The 16,054-nt window shown below is 30.5% G+C and overlaps 1 protein-coding gene across 1 annotated transcript in view; it reads left to right on the top strand.

The window, feature by feature from the left end:
* LOC123668278 (synaptotagmin-7) overlaps positions 1-14,976 on the top strand; it is a 33,877-nt gene extending 18,901 nt beyond the window's left edge. The window contains exons 2-7 of the mRNA XM_045602041.1: positions 5,624-5,764; positions 8,687-8,863; positions 9,914-9,994; positions 10,466-10,634; positions 13,712-13,924; positions 14,876-14,976. Coding sequence (XP_045457997.1) covers positions 5,624-5,764; positions 8,687-8,863; positions 9,914-9,994; positions 10,466-10,634; positions 13,712-13,924; positions 14,876-14,976 — 882 coding nt within the window. The remainder of the gene's footprint in view (positions 1-5,623; positions 5,765-8,686; positions 8,864-9,913; positions 9,995-10,465; positions 10,635-13,711; positions 13,925-14,875) is intronic.
* The last annotated feature ends 1,078 nt before the right edge of the window (positions 14,977-16,054 follow it).

Here is a 16,054-nt window from a genome sequence, read left to right as displayed (position 1 = left end):
AGCCTGTAGTTGCAATATATGATAATAATTTTTATTAATGTTGATTTTTTTTAAGTGATATTATACATAATATCTACCAATAAACTAAATAAATAAACCAAAATTTATCAAAATGACTAAAGAGATATTAATTTAAATACAAAAACGGTAATTCTATTATAAATTGACCAATCAAAATCAATATACATACATCATCCATTAGCAAACATTGAGTGAACAATCGAGAACAAATCGCCCAAAGTCTAGACATTAATAATAATATTTTTGGGCAAATAACGGTATAACGACTAACCTAAAGTGATTTACAAAGATCACTTCAGCCTATCGCAGTCCACTGCTATACACAGGCCATCTAAACATCCACACACACATTAGAAACATAATTTTTTATCAACATCAATAAATAAATTAGGATTATTGTAATGTCCTCACTAATATCGATACTATACCACACCGCCTTTTAAATGCTTTAGTGAAGATTTATAGCCTTCTCCTAGCTTCCTTAACATTTCTCCCAAATCATGGCAATGTTATTTGTCCTTTGCGTTATAATGAATTGAATTCGTAATGGTTATGCACTAATAATGTATCCATCTACTATATAATCATCTCATATATAATTATTTGCAACCCTAATATTAAACTCAGTTGTAAGCGAAAAGAACTCATAAACAAACTAACTAAAGCTAGTTAGTTCCATTTTTAATAAAATCAGCTTAAAATACTATTTCACCCCTTTTTACATCCTAAGCTCCATTTTACACTTATTTACGTTAAAAATACATAACGCTTAAACTTCAGCCAGTAACGTCCCACTGATGGGAATAGGTTTCTTTCCCCATATAGGAGAAGGCAATCGCTATCAGGTGTACATGATAACAACTAGGACTGTCAGCTTAACGAGCTCTCCAAGGCATGGTGGGGAGACCCACAAGGACTACACAAACACCTAGACCACGGCTAAGATCTGTATGGCCAATAAAAATACATATGTATTTACATAAATGTATACAAGCACACATACATATAAGTAAGTTTTATTATAAATGACCATTCATAAATATTATTGAGAGACTTATGAAATAATAAGTTTTAACAGTCCCCTGGCTTATTTTGTTTCCTAACAGAAAAACTATGTAATAAACTTTTCTTCATGAATAAAACAGCGAGTAAAGGGTATCTAGGGCTCGTGATTCGACCGCTTATTGGCCCTTTGAATTATACATTACTGTACAGAAAATCAATTGTCTGGGCAATTCTTCTGAGGAATTGTGTCAGAGGAAAAGCAAATAGGAATCACGAAATATTTGTAAAGCGTATTATTTTTAGAGGTTGGATACAAGAAAATACTTTCTGAAAATCTAGAAAAGCCTGACTGGAGATGTGAAGTCAGGGTCTTCAACCTAATGTGCCTAAATGATCATGGCCAATTAATACTCTTCCAAAATAAAACTTATAAACTACAAAGTAGTTTTGCTTCGAACTTGCGAATCACAAGTTGACTCAGGGTGTTTATTACAAAAAGTGTGTGTGGCAGCTCCGACGCCCGACTGGAGTTTACTCCTTCTTATCGACTATCTAAATAGGCACAAAAAAGGCTTGCTAGTCTAAGAAAAAGATTAATACCATATCAAATGGTAAATAAACTTGAAAAAACGCCATCTATCGATCGTTCGATGGCGTTATTAGAAACGTCGTTTTCATAGTAGTTTATCTTTCCGATAGATGGCGTTACAAGAAACGTAACGAGATCATTCGTCCAGTAGATTTTACTCCTCAAAATTTTTTTCATACCTTGGGCCTTATATGAAAATCGATTAAACTATATCTTCCCTATGGAAGAAATCTTATAAACTTCATAAAAACATGGACAAATTCAGACCAAAATCTCATAGATCTCATAGCCTCTCATAACTTGGTATGAATGACAATTGGATGTCAATTTGTTTTGAGATTTTTCCATAGAGTTTTTTTAAGTAAAATATTAAGATTATTATTAATTATACATATTATAATTGTATAATAATACTTTTATATTTAGTAACAGTTGCTCTGGCAAAAATGATGTGTTTCGATTTGAAATAATATGATAATAAATGTACAAATATGATATTACAATTTTATTATTATTTGAAACGTATACTTTTCTGTTTATAAATAATATTATATATAATATATTGTAGAGTCACGCCTCACAAATAATGACGTTCGTAATCAGTAAATATTTATGAAAATCATACACGCATTCCTATATTTCTTTTAACATAGATTTAGTACATCGCGTTCTCTCGTAGTTACCTAAGTGACGTTAAGTGAAAAAGATAGATAAACATTTTTCTCTCCTTTTATCTTTTTCTTTTATCTTTCTTATAAAACTAACTTGTGGATTCTTTTTCCATGCTATCTTCTTCAAAAATGGTAGGTAGATGAGGTTGTATATGAAAAAAATAGAAATGAAAATATTAAAACGAATATAGTGTGAAGCTTGTTTTAATTGAACTGCATTTTATAAACATACAAAGAACAGCTTATAATTTCAGCTATAGAATAGAGCTTGCTTTTTGACAATAACTAACGCTAAAATAAAACGCTTTAGATAAAAAATAAAGCCACAATAAAACTGGATAATCACATACTTAGATAACTTTCACAATTAAAAAAAAACATGTATTAATTATAGATTTAGCAATGCATATATTATTAGCCAAATAGTTAATATAATAAAAAATAAAAATTTTATCTTAGCGTAAATTTATTTACCTGAGATAAAAATTATTAATCACTCTCACTAACAATAATATTTTTACGGTTTTCATAGAAATATCACAAAATGCACTTAGAAATAATAATTATTGAGATTACGATTTTACAATATTTGGCACAAATCTTGGCACAAATGTTGCACAAATGCACTGTAATATTGGTCGTTATTGACCAAATAGCACCAACGTTGGTTGCGGTGCATAATAAGCCCGTCTTAATTGTCCAGACATACACTAGTGTTTGTATGATTTGAATAAGGGTTGAGTGATTTGTAACAAAGCTTTCAAATAACTGTGATTAAGGAATTTCGTTGAAGAGAGCAATACTAAATATATTAAAATAAAAGATCATGCCAAGAAAACCAATTTTAATTAACAATATAAAAAAATATTGAAAGAATACGCCAACGGATTTCTTTCTCGAATAAGTTACAATATCAATTAAAAAAATTTATTTAGTTTTTTCATAATTCTATTTAAAAAAATTGATAATTCTAAATTTATTTGATGAACGCTATGAAAATGAAATATGGACATTTTGTTTATTCTTAATTCTAAATTTACACAACATACGAGTATAAGGAATCAATAATGGACAAAAAATAAAAATAAAAACTTTAGAATAACTTACATTAAAAATCTACAATAAAATTTTAAAATTCGAACCAACATTGTATTGGAATAAAATTAATTTTAGGCTTTTGTAGTACAATATAAAATAATGTAATAATAATGTAACGTAAATTATTCTATAAAATGATTGTAAAAATTTTCTTTCATTTCATAAAAATATAAATTTTCATATCATAATTATTAATATGACTTCATATATCAACTTCGAAACTCGTTAGAAATAATTTATAACTCATTAATCCCTAATTATTCCTAATCGTTCCGTACGTGTTGATTCAATTATACAATATTTGACTGTAATAACTCGTATAGCGAAGTAAATTCATGCAATAATTATTGTTTAACTAACCAAAATTTAGCATGAACGAAACCACTTAACTTCGTTTATTTCATTTTCATTTAATCAAAATTGTTATTATCAAAATTATATGATAATCGTATAAGTGATAAATCGATTCGTTAGAAGGCCGAGTTTGTCTTAAAAAAATACTTGTAAAACCTTATAAAAATAAAATAAAAAAAGAGTATTAATCATAAATTTTTATCTTATGGATATTCTTATTCATTAAATATCGTTATCCAAAACCTTTTAAATAGACTCTAAATAGGAAAATTGTATTTTATAAATATATCAAATGCGATATCTTTAACAAAAGTTACAGATTTAAATATAGATAACAAGTTGTTAATTTCGAAAGTTACAAGTAACTCGATACAGCAAACTCAAACACTTGAAACTTTGCGATACCAATTCTAATTACCATTTTAATTATTCAAAACCAAACGACTGTGAATAAATTTGCTGTTTCCGTGAATATTATAAAATTTGTTTTATGGTATCGTATGCCATCCAAAATTCCATTAAACCATCTGAAATATGAATGTTATATTATAATGTACAAAAATTACGTCACTAATATTATCCATGACAAGCAAAACTTTTTGTTGTTTTAGTCAAAATAGAAGATAAAAAATTTAGAGCTTCATAATTACTGTAAATATCAATTAAATAGTACTTCAAAATAAAATAAATGTGGCTCAAAAATTTAAATGTACCTATATTCTGTTTTCCCAGTCACTTCTTTTCAAGAAGTATTTATAAAACTATCTTAAAAACTACATTGGCTAGAAAGTGAAAATTACTTTCTATTCTAATTCTATTCCGTTCTAATTTTCTAGCCAACATTCGTTTCACAATATTTCGCTTGAAATATTCTAGTTTTGCTCAAATTTTTTCATATAATGGTTATCTTTTTAAACAAAAATAAAATATTTTCCTTCCTTTTCTCTTTTTCTATCTCTTGTATTCTTCTAATAAATACAAAAGAAAGGTTGCCTGGAAGAGATCGCTTTAAGCGATAAGGCCGCCTTTGCATACATTATTTGTTTTTGTATCAAATCGTTCTAAAATGTATCTTCTTTTTTGTGTGTGCAATAAAGTTTAATAAATAAAATAAATAAAATAAAAGATTTCTATAAATATAATTAATTTAACTTTTAATCTGTATTCATACATATTCCACTTTTTCCATAAAAAAATAAAATTCATAAATATAAAATATAATATAAATAATGCATGCGTATTTTATACTAATTATTATTTTTTTGTAAATAATTATTTGAATAAATATGATATAATATCTAACCGCAATATTTAGGTAAGTTACTTTGTAAGTAGATACATTTTTAATAATGTTGATTATTAACATAAAACTATAAAAATATGTAATTATATATTAATAATCAGTATTATTAACAATATCAAAATTATTTTATAAAGTATAGTAGTTTCATTTAAAAAAAAAAAAAACGGGTAATAGATTAGCTATTAGTTTTAAGTAGTTCTTTTATAGCCTAGTTACTAATTTAATTTAATTATTTACTCAAATTTGTATTCGTTATGCGGCATTTTTAGAGCAATTGTGACATTATGCAACATAATATAACATGTTTGCAATTCACAAGCTAAGAACTAAATATTAACATTTAATAAACATTATACATGAAACAAACAATATTTAAATTTTACAGATAAATTTATATCGTTATATAAAAAAGAACATGTCATATTAACACTAATATTATGTTGCATTGGTTACAAGTAAATGTTATATTGCACGCCTGTGGTAAAATATTGCAATAACAATCAAAAATCGTAATTGCCGCTACGAATACATCAGGCGCTTAACAAAGCGCCGCATATAGTGTTTACCGTTCTGGACTCACAGATGGCGTTTCTTCAGAACCGGTCCATCTCATTGGTGGACATGTACATCGACAATTCGGAGCCTTCAGAGAACGTTGGCCAAATACATTTCTCCCTGGAATATGACTTCCAAAACACTACATTAATCCTTAGGATCATACAAGTAAGTATGTTATTGAAGTTATGTGTAGGTTCCTGTTCCTGATGATCGTGCAGATTTGAATACAATACACATGAAATTAAAAATGACTAGTTTTTCTATAATTTGCAACATATATTGTTCTCATCATCATCATCATCATCAACATTTCAGCCTATCATAGTCCACTGCTGGAAACAGGCTTCAACAAGTTCACGCCAAAAATCGCGCGAACTCATGTGTTTTGCCCATAGTCACCACACTATATTGTTCTATAATTGTATAATTAATAACAATTTCTTCAATTTTTATCAATAACAATTTCATATATATAATGCATAGTATGTAGTGTTGATATATTTATGTTATGATATATATACATTTTAATTAAAAAATAATTAAATAAAAAAATTATGTTTAAGTTCATATGATGCAGTGAAAGGAGTCTGTCAGAGAAATTCACCCTTTTGAGAAAATTTTTGTTAATATAGATGTGTCACAAAAAGTTTTTATCCTCATTAAAATGTGCTCTGAAACATTATACCCTTCAGGACCCCTTTCGACATCTTTAATAAACGAGGGGTCTTATCTCCTGTGAAGCTCAAATTTTGTTCCACTAAGTATGATAATATTACTGTCCCCCAAAGTATCTCGTTTCTAGAAATAATCAGTATTTTATTTTTATTTTATTTAGGATAGAAACAGTATAATCATACATACAGCAAATTATTAAACTTATACAACCAATACATAAACCAACAATTAATTTAATTAAATTGCACAATAATATAAATAAAATTCAAGCAACACTAAAATCAACAACTACTAACACTAAAATCATCAACGGTCACAGAACTAGCACAGTATGACTATATCTACATGTCGGCACTTGCGCTGTCGTACGCACAGATGCACCGATCACGCCACCTAGAACATCGTTCGATAGTCACCTACCCTCACCCATTATGTTACTCGAGTTATTCTGACATGTATAAAACGATCGGTGCAACCGCGGCTAAGGCATTCGTGGCTCTGGCTTGGCACGGTGCACTTGCTGTATCCTGCTAGCTTAATCTAGACTCAATAATTAATTTGTGCAAACGAATTAATTGTTATATAACGATCTATAATTTGGCTAGGCAGGGCGGACAACTCGAGCAGCAAAGGTGAGCGCGATGCGCATCTCAAAGGGGACCTCCTTAAACTTACACCTAGTCTTGGTCAATGGACTCGCGTCGACTTTTAGAAATTTGAAATTTAAGACTAGTTATTAAGGCTTCTAGATTCTAAGTTGCGGTGAAGTACCGATGCATGTTAAAAATAAAAATAAAAATATATGGAATAACAAAGGCACGGGTATAATAAGCCTGTGGATATATCACATAATTAAAAAAAAAAACTTACACCTAGGTCTCAAGTTTATTTTAACACAAATATTTATTTATATCTTGGATATTTTTCTGCCGTTCCTAGGAAAGTACAAGAAATTATAAGATATGGTTTTTATCAAAAACTCCTAATATGTTTGCAACAATTTTAGGGATAGTAGGTAGTATATCCCATCAAAGAAGTGTGTGAAAAATTAAACTCAAAACTTTTTCCTAACCAAGGGTTATTTTCCCAGCTGCGGGATGTTGTTAGGTAAATATATAATATATTGAAACCAAAAAATTATTTCAAACCTTCACAGACATTGGAATATAAATATGAAAATCATTTCACAGAACAACGATAAGTATTTGATCAAACAACGTGAACCGTACATGAGAATAATGTAAATATCAATATTGTTCAACTCGAAGGCATTGTGTTCGAAGTAGTCGTAACCAAATGTCATGTATGACATGATAATAGCCTATCGATATCACGACGAACTCATTATTTGAAAATGAATATTTATAAAACAGTATTTTTACATTTATTAAGTTCTTTTTTTGTATTTACATTTTAATGAAAATGGAAATGGAAATGTAAAACGAATGGAAGAGAATTTTGTTATGTAACGTTTTCAATTATTAAATTTCACACAGTACTAATATTGAGCAATATGGTTAAGAGTACACTAACCTACTCGTAAAATTGGTCATCATTTATTACTGTAACTTACTAAAATACTAAGCAAACAAACTCTTTAATTTCATACCTCATTAGAATAACCTTTCTAGGTCTTACGGTCAAATATATTCCAAATCAAAAAAAATCTAATCAGTCTAATAACGCCTGAGATTTGTTACATCCAAATAAATATACAATTGAAAAAACTTAATTATAGTTCTGTACTTGCAGTGTCTTGCTGTTCTGTTATACCCCACTACTGAACATTGATCTCACCCCCTATAACTTGTACTATGTACTAGAACTCAGATTTGACTGACAAGCACTTAACAAAATTTCCCTCAAGGTGACCTCAAAATATTTTATCTAGTCTCAACGCTCGTTTTCCGTTCTCTATCAGTTCCTCTTAGCAGTCTGAAAATATACACAACACACAAGCACAAACGCTCAGACAATGGCAAACATCTGTTTGTCCTGTACGAATGTTTATCGTTAGCAGATATCGGACCATCAGCCCAACAGCCAACACAACACACAAGCACAAACGCCCAGACAATAGCAAACACCTGTATGTCCTGTACGAATGTTTATCGTTAGCAGATATCGGACCATCAGCCCAACAGCCAACACAACACACAAGCACAAACGCCCAGACAATAGCAAACACCTGTATGTCCTGTACGAATGTTTATCGTTAGCAGATATCGGACCATCAGCCCAACAGCCAACACAACACACAAGCACAAACGCCCAGACAATAGCAAACACCTGTATGTCCTGTACGAATGTTTATCGTTAGCAGATATCGGACCATCAGCCCAACAGCCAATGTTGTTACGTGTTATCAAACTTCATTTGAAAATATGTTTTAAGCTTTAAACCTTGTTTTAGGGCAAGGAACTCCCAGCAAAGGATTTAAGCGGGACCTCTGACCCTTACGTCAGGGTAACCTTACTGCCAGACAAGAAGCACCGTCTGGAAACGAAAATTAAACGTCGAACCTTGAACCCGAGGTGGAACGAGACCTTCTACTTCGAAGGTTTCCCCATACAGAAACTGCAAAGCCGGGTACGTTTACATATTTGCCGACATTCTAGTCACTGGCACGGATTTTGAGAGCTGGATTAACTTTAGTTCAACATTTTATGGATATAGACATTTAATTAGTACTGTATACTTTCACGTTTAATTTATACCTGTATGATGCACATGGCTTATTTATGGCGAAATAAATGTTTTCAATATATCATGAAAGTAATATATCTTTTACCGAGCAATAATACATAGAAAATAATATTTAAAAACAATAACGAAGATAAATTATCCTTAGCTACATAATGTCACGGCAGAGTCAAAGCACTATCTAAATAAAGCCCTACGGCTGACCCTCTACCGTGTCAGTAAATATTTACAAAGGTCATAGTTATTGTTAGTATTCCCCTTTGTATCTTCCTCCCACGGTATTTCTTATAAGCTTTACTATCGAAACTATTATGATAAAGAGAGACAGTATATAAAGTACAGAGGAATACGATATTTAACTGAGGTAGGGCACAGCAGGAATTATCCAGCTCAAAATATGGAGCAGCCTGACTGGAGTAGTACCTCGACTTTACTGAAGATCACAGCTAATTAATACTGCTTTCAAGCAGTGTTGTGTTTTTGTTAGTGAGTAAGGTGACCAGAGCTCCGGGGAGGGGGGGATTGGAGATAGGGTCGGCAACGCGCTTGCCATGCTTCTGGTGTTGTAGACGTATATAAGCTACGGTAATCACATACCATCAGGTGAGCCGTACGCTTGTTTGCCGACCTAATTATATGAAGAAAACAAAATTATCCAACTTAAGAAATTTTATAAGTCCAAAAAGGTCTAAAAATTTATATTCTAGGCAAATACCATGAATTTTTACTATGATACTTCATATATAAGCAGACAATATCCTTAATACGACAAATAATATATCGTTTTCATATTTAAATATGTATATATATATATATATATATATATATATATATATATATATATATATATATAATATCTACTACTACAACATAGTATACACACGATAGTATATTTGTAATGTAGTTTGTGTACTTTATTAATTTTATGTTTACCAGGTATTACATCTCCACGTTTTCGACTACGATCGTTTCTCGCGAGATGACTCCATCGGCGAAGTGTTTTTACCTTTATGTCAAGTAATTATTTGTTATTGAATTGTATGTAATTGGATTCGATTCTTATTTAAAAAACATTTCATTGTCATAATCTTTAAGCTTTGATTGATTAAACACAATATTTAATATGATAGGTATACGGTATTCAGCTCACATATATCTTCTATACATATATCAAATTGAATGTTTGTCTGTATGTCCTTTATAAAATTGTAAACTATACCTTTGATCATGTTATGATCTTAAGCAAAGTGTTCTGCATGAGCCCACAAAGGTTTCTCAGTTGGTGCGAACAAAAAAAGCGTAGCAACGCGCGCAGGTATATAATTTACAGCTAGTATATATGCTAGTATATACAAGAATATTATTTTAAAAGTTCGTTAATCAAAAGACTACAAGACTAGTAAAACTAACTACAATAACTAGGCAAGCAAAACATTTTACTAAACTGAAGGAACAAATGTAAAAAGTATATGCGTGACAAAATTTCAGGTTGACTTAAGCGAGAAGCCTTCGTTCTGGAAGGCTCTCAAGCCGCCAGCCAAGGACAAGTGTGGTGAGCTTCTGACATCATTATGCTACCATCCCAGCAACAGCGTGCTTACACTGACACTGCTCAAGGCTAGAAACTTAAAGGCGAAGGACATCAACGGGAAATCAGGTAATGTCAATTATTATAGCTGTAATTTATTCAACACTACCGTATAGTAGTAGTATTATACGAATAAAATTTGTTAGATTGTTACTTTTTTTTGGAACTAAGTTCCTTACGGCAGACTTGACAACTGGCTTGGCGACCGAACTGAAAAAAAATGTGATATTAAAACTGTAAGAAAAATATATAACGAAGTGACGTAATATCAGTCACACGACTGTATAGTATGACGTTTGTAAAACTAAAATATTACTAGTAAACTTTTTTTAAATTATTGATGTAATTTTATTCTCTCGACAAAAATAAATAAAGTAACACGTTTTTTTTATTTCACTTAATAGTTTGAATTATTATTATTATTTTGTTTGGTTTATTTTATTTTACGGTATTTGTTATTTTCTATAATACTAAATTTCCTAAATACTTTTATGTACCTAATTAAAAACCAATCAACAAAATTAAAAAAAATTAAGAGCTAGAAAATATATATAAAATTCAACATTTTTTTGAATTGTTTTGCTTCTATACTATCCGAATGAACTCTGTTCCTATCTGGTGTCCCATGACACCATTTTTTTTAATTTTCTACTATTGATGTATACAAATTCAGATTGTCCAAAAACTATAAAGTTAGTACGTCCTTTGTATTATTTGTTTTTTTTTTTAAGGAAATCGTCGATTTGAAAATAGTGCTTTAGTAAAAATGTACCTGTTATACAAAACGACACCTCGACAGTATAATAACGACACGTTAATATGCGGAATAAGCATTTATTAGAAATTAATAGAAACAGCATATCTATACCTAACAGTTATTCGTACCCCTATTATATTTTAGTGCATATCAAAATGATATTATCCTTTATTATTCACCAACCCTGCCCAGCTTGGTGACTATTGGCAACACACGTGAATTCACGCCAGTTTTGGTGCGAACTTGTGGAGGCCTATGTCCAGCAGTGGACTGCAATAGGTTGAACTGATGATTACCCTTTCTTAACATAATTTTAACACCAGAAATGAACATAAGTATCTGCTTAAAACTTTATTTATTTCATCATCATCATTTCTTTTATTTATTGAAGTGAAGCTTTGAAGTAAAACTTCTATACGCACGCTTGACTTAAGGAGTAAGCTGGTGAATTTGTGATGAGAACGCAAGATGGAGCAAGAGAGAGAAGTGCGAGCACACATTTTGTTTCTCTCTTTCTCTCATAGCCAGTTACGTTTCGTATATCTAAGACACAGTGCAGGCCTATTGTGCAGAAGTTTTACTTCAGTCGTGTGGTCTAAAACACACCCGTTTTTTTTTCTATACAATACATTTAATACAATAAGATTATCAATGGCTTTCTAAATATTTTACTTATTTAACGTTAACTTTTCGTAACTTATTAACAATATGTCTGTAACATTTTATTTTTCTTCATCATGATCATCACTCATCAGAAGTGATGTGGCTGAAGAGCCTATCGCAGTCCACTGTTGGACTCAGGTCTCTACAAGTTCGCCAAAAATGGCGCAAACTCTTGTCTTTTTCCCATAGTCACCGCGCTGGGTAGGCGGGTTGGTGACCGCAGGGCTGGCTTTGTCGAAACGAAGACGCTGCTGCCCGTCTTCGGCCTGTGTATTTCAAAGCCAGCGTATTTAATTTTTTTTTTTTTTTGGTATAATAACCAAGCTTAGCAAATCATAACCAATTCTTATATTATCTAATAATAAAATTCTCGTGTCGCGGTGTTTGTAGTTAAACTCCTCCGAAACGGCTTGACCGATTTTTATAAAATTTTATGTGCATATTGGGTAGGTCTGAGAATCGAACAACATCTATTTTTCATACCCCTAAGTTACAAGGGGGTGGGGGTATTAAGGGTACATTATAACATATATGGCAAAACAACGTTTGCGGGGTCAGCTAGTCTATCTATATAAAATAAATAGTGCACCACTTTTCGTGCTTACTCGTATTTACTGAATCAAATTATTTTCGCTTACTCGGTCATATTTCACACGTTCCGTCTAACTTTTAGTTATAACAGCGAATATTTCTCTCGCTTTTTGCGAAATGAAGTTACGACTCTGATAAAGAGCGTTGTTATTAAAAATTTTGTTTATTTTTTGTTTATATTTTTGTACTGCATAAGTTTCTTTATCTAATAAAAGACAAAATATACTTCAAATATAATGATTAGATATATCTCTTACGATTAATCATCGTGACTCGTTAATAAATCTAATCAAAATAAAAATAAAAAATTTATACAAGCTTGCTTAAAATCGACATTTAAAAAAATTATAATTCAATTCATCTTTAATAAGTCAATTATAGTTAATGAGAAGCTACATCCGATTTGGAAAGCAGATTTGTGAAAAACTTCCGAAAATCAATTCTTAAATCGCTAATCATAATTTAAGTAGAGATGCGGTGAGACATAGCTTTATCAATTCACATGAAGTAATTAAACGTTAACTATAAAATACCTACGTAACTTTAATCGTCAAGCCTCCTTCATGGAGAGATGGCCTTTAGTAGGAGACCATTTATAGGGTGTTTCAATTTAGTTTAGATCAGGTAGCGTCACGTAGTGTTGTTGTATCGGTCAAATAGAATAACTGGCAATTTCCCTTATCGCCAATCATCGTGGCTAGAACCTAAATTTCACTACTGATCAATTGTATCACAAAATTAGATCATTGACTCCACAATTGTTTCGAAAGTTTTAGCATTAATGCATAGCTAACTCGGTTGAATCACGGCAAATTATCGTGTCTGCTATTTGACTTATTTTTGTTACAAAAGCTATGTCATAAAAAGGTACTGTTTAATATTTTCGGTTATATGATATTATATGTTATTTAATAATATTTAAATGAAGTTAAAAAGGTAATAATAAAAAATACGGAGAATATGCAAGGAAAAGTCGTTTAGGTACGTTCTGTTTCGTCAAGAAAGTCAATTGTGATAAAGTATACACTACAAATAGACAGATAAATCATTACAAATTTATTATATCATTACAGTATATCATTTTGATACAAAAATATCACGCATCAAGCCTCCACGTTTTTCATGTTATTTTCAGATCCCTACGTAAAGGTCTGGCTCCAATTCGGCGACAAACGCATTGAAAAACGCAAGACAGCCGTCTTCAAATGCACGCTGAACCCCGTCTTCAACGATTCTTTCTCCTTCAACGTTCCGTGGGAGAAGATCAGAGAATGTTCTCTCGATGTACAGGTTATGGACTTCGACAACATTGGCCGCAACGAGCTCATTGGCAGAATACTTCTAGCTGGTATGTTTCCTTTGTTTTAATATTATTAAAAGTTTAAATTAATTATCTTTATGACTGGGATATGATTTAATTAAGCATACAAAAAACGTAGAAGATTAAGACAGCCAGAACAATATTAAAAAGAATAATATTATAAAGTATAGTATAGTAATATATTACTTACATTGTAATAGAATAAAATCTTTTGTTCGTTTTTTATTTTTACTTTTAAATGGATGTCAGCAACTATAATCACCTGTAAATATTTAATCATTGGCTAAATACCTCTTCTTATTCAGATTTTCATATATACGAGTACAGAAAGAATAGACTGTTCCTAGAAATATTTGGATGATTTCCATTGTTACAAGAGCAATAGATATTTGTCATAAAAAGTTTAACACTTAAAAATGACACTTAACCCACTACATTAGGTTCTCAATGTGCATATGTAATCTTAAAATGTGTATCTTAAAATGAAACTACATTTAAATATTTATTTGTATATCGATAAACTTTTCTCTATCTTAGTATTCTAAGAATCTGCTTCTTAGCGATAAGACCCGGTTTATTCCTAAAAAGCCCTGACTTTATCCTAATGTGTGCATATTCTTAATGTTTTTCTAATTTTACTTCTTCTTGGTAAATAACATTGTATTATTATTAGTCTTGATTTAAAGCAACTGTGCTTTGTTATTTGCGTCCACGTACTTTATTAACTCTACTGATATAGCTTTATGGCTTATAACAGTAAAAATCTGTTAGTGTGGGACCATCCTAGCAATTCTAGACAGTTTTGGAACTGCTGGTCTGAAATTAAACTAGTACAAAAACGCACGCTGATTATTATCAGCATTACATATATTGTATATAGTACAAATGGCATGGGCAACAACGAGACCGTGGATGTTGTTAAAATAATTATAAAAAACTCATAGCTTTCTTATAACAACTAATTAATTAATTTTCCAGGTAAAAATGGCTCCGGAGCCACAGAAACGAAACACTGGCAGGACATGATCACAAAACCTCGACAGACCATCGTTCAATGGCACCGCTTGAAACCCGAGTAATTGTTGACATGGGGCATCCCATACATAAGTGTTAGAAAGAAATAATGCTATATATTACAGAGAAGGCTCTCTGAAATTTTATAACGTTACATCTTTGGTGAGTAATTAAAAATGTATGGGGTCTTTTCATTTATAGACAAGACATTTTTTCGTTTAGCATTGTAACATAGAATTTTATTAATCGACCGTTGTATTCAAAGAAGATATGGAATAATTGTGCTACTATAGTTGAAATTAAAATTTTGATAGATTTGAAGTCTTGTCTATGGTACCCCTTATCAAATAAATACAAAACCTCATAAGACTGAGCGGTTAAAACATAAAACTATCTTCGTCGATATCATGGCTCAACAGAATTATAAAAATTCCATAATATTATTATTAATAAAATACTGAATATTATTTTTAATAATGTAAAATGACAATCTATTTTGCTATGATATCGATAACTAAATTTCACCACCTGAATGAAACTATTCACCTGTACTAAAATGATTAATCTAAAATCATTATTAATAAACGTGACTTCTTTCACTAATCTGTCTGTTCTTCTCTAACACAATCGTTGTTACGTATGTTAGACAGTGACGTTAATAATGTGTTGTTACTGCGCGTTTATTAATAGGATAATATAAATATGGAGTGTTAAAACATCACAAATTAGCCATATGGCGTATTGTTACGATTTAGTATCATAATGACGAATATTGATTATATTTTGTTGGTATTTCGATGTGTATAAGTAATGTCTATGTATTTAATAGTAACTTAATAAATTTATTTTGTTCTTAAAAAGCGCCTGATCATTTTAAAGAGACATAGCATTTTTAAACTAACTTGCTAATGTTTTAATTGTAGGTGTCTGACATCGTGTTATGTTTATGTAGAGATATTTTCAATTAGTATATTTGTAATCGTTAGGTTTTATTTACTAAGTTTAATAATATATTAAAATCACAAAATATGCACAAAAAAATCTTATATAAATTAATTAAATTTCAAAAAAAAAAACTAAATATCTTCGGTGCTACTATTTTAATTTTTTCGAAATATTTATTTTTTTCGATCGTTTTTGTAG

The sequence above is a fragment of the Melitaea cinxia genome, chromosome 30 (assembly GCF_905220565.1).
Source record: "Melitaea cinxia chromosome 30, ilMelCinx1.1, whole genome shotgun sequence".
In the NCBI taxonomy this organism is placed as follows: Eukaryota; Metazoa; Arthropoda; class Insecta; order Lepidoptera; family Nymphalidae; genus Melitaea; species Melitaea cinxia.
The sequence above is the reverse complement of the archived record's forward strand: the minus strand, read 5'-3'. Positions and strand labels throughout refer to the sequence as shown.